This window comes from Leishmania martiniquensis, chromosome 33 (assembly GCF_017916325.1).
Source record: "Leishmania martiniquensis isolate LSCM1 chromosome 33, whole genome shotgun sequence".
In the NCBI taxonomy this organism is placed as follows: domain Eukaryota; phylum Euglenozoa; class Kinetoplastea; order Trypanosomatida; family Trypanosomatidae; genus Leishmania; species Leishmania martiniquensis.
In genome coordinates this window covers 121,300-129,181 of record NC_090168.1, presented here as the reverse complement: position 1 = coordinate 129,181, position 7,882 = coordinate 121,300, and the positions used below count along the sequence as shown (strand labels likewise).

The 7,882-nt window shown below is 57.0% G+C and overlaps 2 protein-coding genes across 2 annotated transcripts; both read left to right on the top strand.

Moving 5' to 3' along the window:
* Positions 1-871: 871 nt before the first annotated feature.
* LSCM1_02507 (uncharacterized protein) lies at positions 872-2,878 on the top strand (the record flags this gene model as incomplete). Its single annotated transcript, XM_067320090.1, has 1 exon — positions 872-2,878. The coding sequence occupies one exon, from the start codon at positions 872-874 to the stop codon at positions 2,876-2,878; it is 2,007 nt and encodes a 668-aa protein (XP_067175465.1).
* A 3,710-nt stretch (positions 2,879-6,588) lies between these two features.
* LSCM1_02506 (uncharacterized protein) lies at positions 6,589-7,416 on the top strand (the record flags this gene model as incomplete). The annotated part of the gene is made up of 1 exon (XM_067320089.1): positions 6,589-7,416. One exon carries the CDS (start codon positions 6,589-6,591, stop codon positions 7,414-7,416), a length of 828 nt encoding a protein of 275 aa, XP_067175464.1.
* Positions 7,417-7,882: the final 466 nt, after the last annotated feature.

Genomic DNA, 7,882 nt, shown 5'->3' with positions numbered 1-7,882 from the left:
TCGCTCGTTCCCGCATCCCCTAATCCCTTACTGTCGCGTCGGGCGTCGCGGCGCTGTTTTCTTTTCTGTTTCCGTCTCGTTTCTGCCCCAATACAACCCGATTGTGTTCCCCTCTCCCCACCCCGCCTCTCTCTCTCTCTCGCTCTCATGCTCTCTGTCGTTAACGCATTGCGACGAGCTCGATGTCGCCCAAGCTCCCCTCCCCTCCCCCCGCTGTGCTGTTGCTGCTCATCAGCGAAACGCGCTCCCGCCTCCCGCCCTGGCGCGCTCTCTCTGCGCGTGCGGGTCTCTGGCCCTGTCGCTGGCTGCAGTGCATGGCGAGAGGGGGGAGGGGTGGCTGGTGAGACCGTGGTGGTGGTATCCGCTGCCGCGATCGAGATGGCTCGGGGCTGCCGCTGTCGTCCTGGCGCACACGCACACACACGCAGGCACGCAAACACCTACGTACAGCGCAGTGAAGGGCTCCCATTCCTTTTGCTGGCACGATGAACTGAGCCGCAGTCAGTTGTACTTAGGCAATGACGGCGCATGACTGTTCTGCTTCGTTTCTTCTTCTCTGCTTCAATCATCTCTTGCCGGCTTCTTGTCCTGATCCGCCTTCAAACGTGCGCACACGCGTGTGCTATTGCGATGCGGTTTTTTTTCCACTACTCTCATCGCCTCGAGGACTTTGTTTTCCAAATGAATTTTACTGGACGAGTTTGCCTTTAGTGTTTGGTTCAATTTTTTTCTTGCGTTCGAAGAGAGGCTAGGCGAAGGTGGGGTTGAAGCGCGTAACAGAACACATGCCATCAACACACTAACACATGCACTCCCCATAACTTAGCCTGACGACTGAAACCTTCTGTTTTTTTTCTGCATCACGCCCGAAATGGAGGACACGTCGCATGAGGCTGCCGAGCGGTCGAACGCTTCCCCTATGACTCGGAAAGAGCGGAAGAAGACGGAGAGGAGCGAGAGGCAAGCAGAGGAGTTGCGCCAACTTTCAAAGAAGGCGAATGCCGTGAACGGCGACACCGACAACCCTTTCTCCGTCACTCTCGAGGCGGACCAGATCGCGGAGGGCTCGCGCAATATCACCTTCAACAGGGTGTCTGTCTCTGTGAATGGCAAGACGCTCTTTAAAGACGCAACGGTGAAGCTCTCTGCTGGGTCTCGCTATGGTCTCATGGGGCCGAATGGGCGTGGCAAGTCCACCATTCTGCGCTTGCTGGCAAGCCGCGAGCTACCGGTTCAGTCGAACCTCGACCTACTATTGGTGGAGCAAGAGCAGGAGTTCACAGCCTCCGAGTTGAGCGCGGTGGAGGCGGTGCTCCAAAGCCACAAGAGGCAAACTGCGTACGCCGAGGAGGCAAAAGCGCTTGGGGCTAAAATGGAGCTATCGGAGGCGGAAATGGAGCGGCTTCACTTTTTGGAGGAGGAGCTCGACATTATGGGCGCCGCTCAGGCGGATGCGCGTGCCCGGCGTATTCTCTTCGGTCTCGGCTTCCCCACGGAGTGGCACGAGCGGCCCACGAGCAGCTTCAGCGGTGGCTGGCGCAAGCGCATCGCCCTGGCCTCCGCTGTCTTTATCGAGCCCGACGTGCTGATGCTGGACGAGCCGACAAACCACCTGGACCTGAACGCTGTCATATGGCTAGAGTCCTACCTGATGAAGGCGTACAGTGAGACAGCGAAGCGGCCCAAGACGTTGATTGTTGTGTCGCATGACGCTGGCTTCCTGGATGAGGTGTGCACGCACATGGTTCACGTGGAGAACTACCTGCTTAACTACTACCGTGGCAGCTACAGCGGCTTCGACGAGCAGTTGCAGCAGCGGCACCAGGAGCTGGACAAGAAGTACGAGTCGGTGGCCAAGACTATCCGGGACAAGAAGCGCAATGGCATGTCGAACGCGCAGGTCGAGGTGTGGATCAAGGACCAGGTGAACAGCGGCCGCCTGGATCCTCTCTTCCTCGAGAAGAGGCGGGACTACATCGTCAACTTCCCCTTTCCAGATCCGCCCGAGCTCCGCGATGGGTGCGTGTGCCGACTCGACGATGTCTCCTTCCACTACCCGAGTGGTCCGGTGCTGTTTCAGAACGTGAGCTGCGCCCTGTGGACAGACAGCCGCATCACTCTTTGTGGCCCGAACGGTATTGGAAAGAGTACCCTGCTGAATCTTATGACAGGAGCCCTGGAGCCGACGGCCGGCTACATTACGCTGAACCGTCAGGTGCGCATTGGTCGCTACAACCAGCACTTCGTGGACAAGCTGCCTCTTGAGAAGACACCGGTGGAGTGCATCCAGGCGCTGGGAATTCCCGAGGAGGACAAGGCGCGGCGGCTCCTGGGCAGCTTTGGTCTGGAGGGCATTGTGCACAAGAACCAAATAGCAACACTGAGCGGCGGGCAGAAAGCCCGCGTGGCGTTCGCGGCAATCAGCGCCGAGTCCCCCCATTTTCTTCTCTTTGACGAGCCCACCAACCACTTGGATGTTGAGTCAATCGAGGCGCTCTGTACGGCCATTCGAAACTTCAAGGGCGGTGTGCTTGTTGTCACCCACGACGCTCGCCTCATCGAGTCGACGGAGATGCAGATCTGGGTCGCTGGCGACAAGAAAGTAGCGCCCTTCAACGGATCCCTGGAGGAATACAAGAACTTGGTGCGTGCTGAGTTCGAGAGGGAGGAGGCAATGCGGCTGGAGGACCGCAAGCAGCTACTCGAAGAGAAGGCGGCATCCCGCCAGCTGAAGCAGAGCGGCGTCGCAAATGTCGCGCAGGCGTTGCAGGAGAAAATGGTGAAGGAGCAGCACGAGCACGCGCAGGGCCTCGATGCGTTCCTCAGCGCTGCAACAAAGAAGAAGAAGCCGAAGAAGCTGAAGGAGGAGAAGGGCTAAAGGCGGCAGACGGTGATCGGCGGACATGGAGAGGAAGAGCAGTGACGTGTGCGTAATGATGCATTGCATGGGTTCAGCATACGTGTGCACTTCCCCATCGTTGGTGTGTGTGTCTGTGTGCGCACCGCTGTACCTTAAGCAAATAAAAGAGGAAAAGCGTCCGTAATGCCTGTTGGCCTCCGTTCCCCTCTCCCACAGCCGCTTTCTTGCCCCTCCCCATCTTGGCTTCTCGGGTCGCTTAGTAGTACGCGCAGGGGCACACACAGCGCGGGTAGGTGGCAGGAAGCGAGTCGGTGCGGGAGGAGAGGAGTAGGAAGGAGGAGGAGGAGGGCAGAGCAGAGGGTGACAATAAACGCGCAAGAGGAATGCACGGCGAAAAAAAAAGCACATTGATGACTCTTCAGGGTGAATATGAGGTGGCAAGCAAAGGAGCAGCGCCGTGAGACGTGTGCACGTGTCTTACAGTTTTGTATATCTGATTTCCCTCTCTTTTGCGATTGGCGACAGCCAGCGCGGATGGGGCTAACGCGGCAGACGCCCAACCTTGCGCTGCGTGTGTGGCATCGGCACTCCCCTGGCCATGGGGCTACCGGTGGCGCACTGTCGAGTAGCCCTAACCCCTTCGCTCCCTCCCTCTCCCTCATCTTCCTGCATCTTTCACCACACACCGGCTCTTTCCAGGCAACTCGATGTGTGTGTGTGTGTGTATGCTTGCCTCGCTTTCTCTCCCCGAGTGCGTGCGCGTCAAGAGAGCAGCCACCCGGTGAGACCACACTCCCTCCGTTGCTAAGGTGTGGACATACTCTATACGCTCGTAGGCTTTTCTCCTGCACAGTGCTGCCAGCGCTCGGCATCATGCTTCCCATCGTGTGCTGACTGCCTGACGGAGGATAGAGACGGCCCCGGGGGTTAGGAGGTTTAAGCAGCTTCCCCGCCGACCCAGTCAGTGAAAAATCAGCAAGCTGTTTGCCTGCACTCAAAGTCGGCTGCAAACGGACGGGGTTGAAGGCCGAGACAGTGACTCCGTTCGGTTTTTTGCCGCCGGCGCTAAAGTGAACATACTTCCTCATGTTCATGTGCTCTGTGTAAGCATGCAGGCGCACCCTCTTCACATCGTCCAGAGTGGCTCGATGGAAGAGGTGACTGCGGCGGACGCAGCTGCGCAGAGCGACTGCCGTCCGAGGATACTGGGCGACTCTGCAGGAGCCGCATGCTGAGATGTCCTTCGGCGTCTTCAAGAGATACGTCTAGTCGCCGGCTCGCTACGTTGACTGGTGCATTCCCGATACGTACGAAATGCTGGTTCCCGACGCAGCAGGAGCTGAGCGCCACTGCGGCGACCACCATCGGCTTCTCCGTTAGCATGCACCTGGCGGGCAGTATTACATGCAGGACCTTCGTGGCGCAGCGGGACGAGTGACGGGGGCATGTGAGGGGCTCTCTACTAAGGGACTAGGTCCATGTGCGCGTTTTGGGTATCGGACCGGGCGCTGCTGGCCTGCGGCTTCTCCGGCGAAAACCTGTTTCTGTGCCTCCTTGGGTGGCTGCGGCTGGCCGTTGTGCTGAGCGAACTTTCACTTCATGAGGTGTATTGGCACCTTCGCACAGTTTGGCAGATGGCTGTACAGGCTGGGTGGCACAAGGCGCGCCATGAGCACGAGGCTTGCCGCCCACTCCGCAAGTTACAGTGTGGAGGCGATACGGGCAGAACACATGATAGACGCCGAGTGGGGGCGTTGACGACGCAGAGACGAAGCGGGAGTGGCATTACGAGGCAATTGGGGAGGTGAGCCGGACAGCGCTCCAGCTGCGGGAGTTCATGCTGTCGTAGTGTGAATGGGATGCTGGATGCGGCGTGGCATCAGCTGATCGCCGACATTGACACGGAGTGCCCTTGCCGTCCGTGAAGATAACGGGCGCCACCAGCGTCGTCCTTTGGAGTCTGCGGCCCCTTGCACTGCCAGATGGCAAGAAACCCTGCAGCGGTGGCACCGCGACTGCTTCCCCTCATGGGCGAAACACGCGGCAGCGGGAGGGGCCTGACGGCTGTTTTTTCGTGCGTGCGGTGCCGACCTGGCGACGACCACGCCGCCGCAACCACGGCACAACGGCCTCCCCAAAAACGATGGCAAAAGGGGCGAAGCGGATCGCCCAGCGCCGCGTCACGCCGTGGCCGGGGTGCCAACACACCGAAGGCCCCGCCCACGCGGCGCCCCTCCACCATCAGGCACCCGCGCCTCACACCTTGCGCCCATTTGGTGGATGGCGACCTTTCCACCGTAGCATCACTCAGCCCACGCGCCGAGGTCGACAGCACTTCATCCATTAAGAAAATGGACGAGTAGGGGATTGAACCCTAGGCCTCCTGTATGCAAAACAGGCGCTCTACCGCTGAGCTACACGCCCTTGGTAAGCTCTGAAGCTCCGTCTAACTGGCTTTTATCGCGCATCCCCAGGTCCATCTTTTTAAGCGGCCTAAGTGCTCCAGTGGCCTAATGGATAAGGCTTTGGACTTCTAATCCAAAGATTGCGGGTTCGAATCCCGCCTGGAGTACTTGTCAGCCCGCAAAAAGGGCTCCCCACGCAACCATAAATGCAACCAGGACCGCAGCCCTTGTAGCCTAATGGATATGGCGTTTGCTTCCTAAGCAAAAGGTTGCGGGTTCGAGTCCCGCCAGGGGTACCATTTTCTCAGCATTTCTGCGATTTTCCCGCTGCCCCTCTTAGAAGAAACGGCGCCCCGCCTCAACCCCTCCTCCGCCCTCGCGTGCGGCAGGGCCATCGCGTGGTGCCGCGCGGCCCGGCAGACACAGAGGGGACGGCAGGGCGCCGCCGCGGCCGAGCGAGCGCGGCCTCTACGCCTACCCCCCCACCGCCCACCGCCCAGCAGGCCGGCCACCAAGTGCCGCATCCACGCCGCGGGCGGCTCAGGCCCCCCCTAAGCAGAAGGCTGTGGGGGCCGGGTGTGATACGCTCCCGCCATCTGACGGCCTGCCCCGCCACATCGATGGCGCAGGCGTCACCAGCTCCGTGAGCCGCTCCGGCGCGGCGCCATGCACGACCAGGCCGTCACACATCGTGCGCGCTCGACCCTGCACCACCGCCACAGGAGGCTCGGCACGGGCAGGGGGATAGGGCGGCCGCTTTGGCATCCCGGCATTGAATGGGAGTACCAAAGCTGTTACGTAATGTTTAAATACACTGTATCTCTGACGGTTTCATTCTTTATTGAAGAAACCATTATTACAAACCAAGCAGGCCGACAAGGAAGCTCGGCTGAGGCAATAGTTCTTGAATGTTGAACTTCCTCCTTTGCGGCTCCTAATCACGGGCGCCGCGTGCTTGTCATCATACCCGCTAAAGCTGCCTGGACTCACACCAAACGATAAACTGTTTGTGTGAAGCTTTTTTTTCTGTGTAACACCTTTTGGACGCTTCACTTTTTGTTTGCTGAGTCGAGCGTCGCTCACGAAGAGAAACGAGCAAGTGCCCTTACGTGTGATGATCCCTGAACACTACTCTCTTTTTTCATCTGTACCTGATATGTCATCATACTCGCCCGCCAACATGTCATCTAAGCGAAAAAAGCTAAAATAGACTACCTTACCTTTTCCTTGCGGGTGAAACTTTCACGGCTTCTGCAAGTGTTCGAACTTGGCGAAGCTCGGTCTATCCTTATATATATATATATATGTATATATATATCCGAGATGTCCTTACGACGCTCTTTGTACGAGGGCTTCAAAAGTGTTCACAACAAGCTTCACAATGTGAAAACAACAAGTGATTTTCAAAGTACTGGGCGCCTTACACCAAGGGAGTTCGTGGAAGCAGGCGACGAGCTTGTGCAGAAGAACCCTGTGTGGCAATGGGTCGGAGGTCCAGAAACTGTGCAAGATTACCTTCCAAAGGACAAAAAGTGCATCGTTTACCGCGGCGCTCCGTGCACAGAGAGAGCGCCCGTAGATCAAGCCAACTCCTCTCCAGAGGCAGTTGACGAAGATGACTTTGTTGTGACAGAAGCTCCGCAGGCGACCCTGCCGGCGACAGTTGTCGAAGAGGAAAAGGTGCTCACCTGGGACGATGACGACAATGATTCGGATGAAGAAAATCTTGTCGCCACGTCGACGGACAACGCCAACCTACGCGTTTATGACGTTTACATTGTTTATGACAAATACTATCAAACGCCGAGGATGTACTTGGTGGGCTACGCATGCGACCACGTCACACCTCTCACAACAGATCAAATGAAAGAGGATGTGTACCGTTCAAACTATGGTAAGACCGTCACAATCGATCCCCACCCGGTTCTCTCGATTCCATGCATCAGCATTCATCCTTGTCGGCACGCGGAGACAATGCGGAGTTTGATGTATCGGATGCAGGAGAACTATGATCGCGAAAATTCAAATGACCCCAACGCCGAGCCCTTCGTGTTCCCAAACCACCTTGCGCTGCTGCTTTTTCTGAAATTCATTTCAACCGTACTGCCGACAATTCAGTATGACGTATCTTCTGGGTTTTCACTGGTGTGATCAATATTACTTCTCCCTTTTGCTGCATGAAAGATGAAAAAATGCCTAAACTCACCCTTCGTTGATTCTTTTCGCTGACACAGTCAACGATTAGGCCTCGGCTAACTGAGAAATTGAAGCTGGTACTCGAAAAAAGCTTACTGCCTTACCAGTCGGGTTTATTCGCGATTGGCACTGCACACTCTGCTTCTTAGAATCGATGACGAGTGTAGGCATGGATACTAGCCACATCGCCAGCGGGCATGATGAGGCAGCTAGGTGATAGAGGCACAAGAGAGCATGAGTCAATGAATCGTGTCAATCCCACCTCAACGCCATTTCGATGTACAACGTAAGCACTTTAAACTGTTTTCATGAAGAACAAGCGAAGGCTCGTAATCACAGTGCCGACAATGCACATTATCTCTCGTATTACGTCTTCATCTTACTGGCAGCCACGTGCCACGTGCAAACGCTCCTTCGCAGG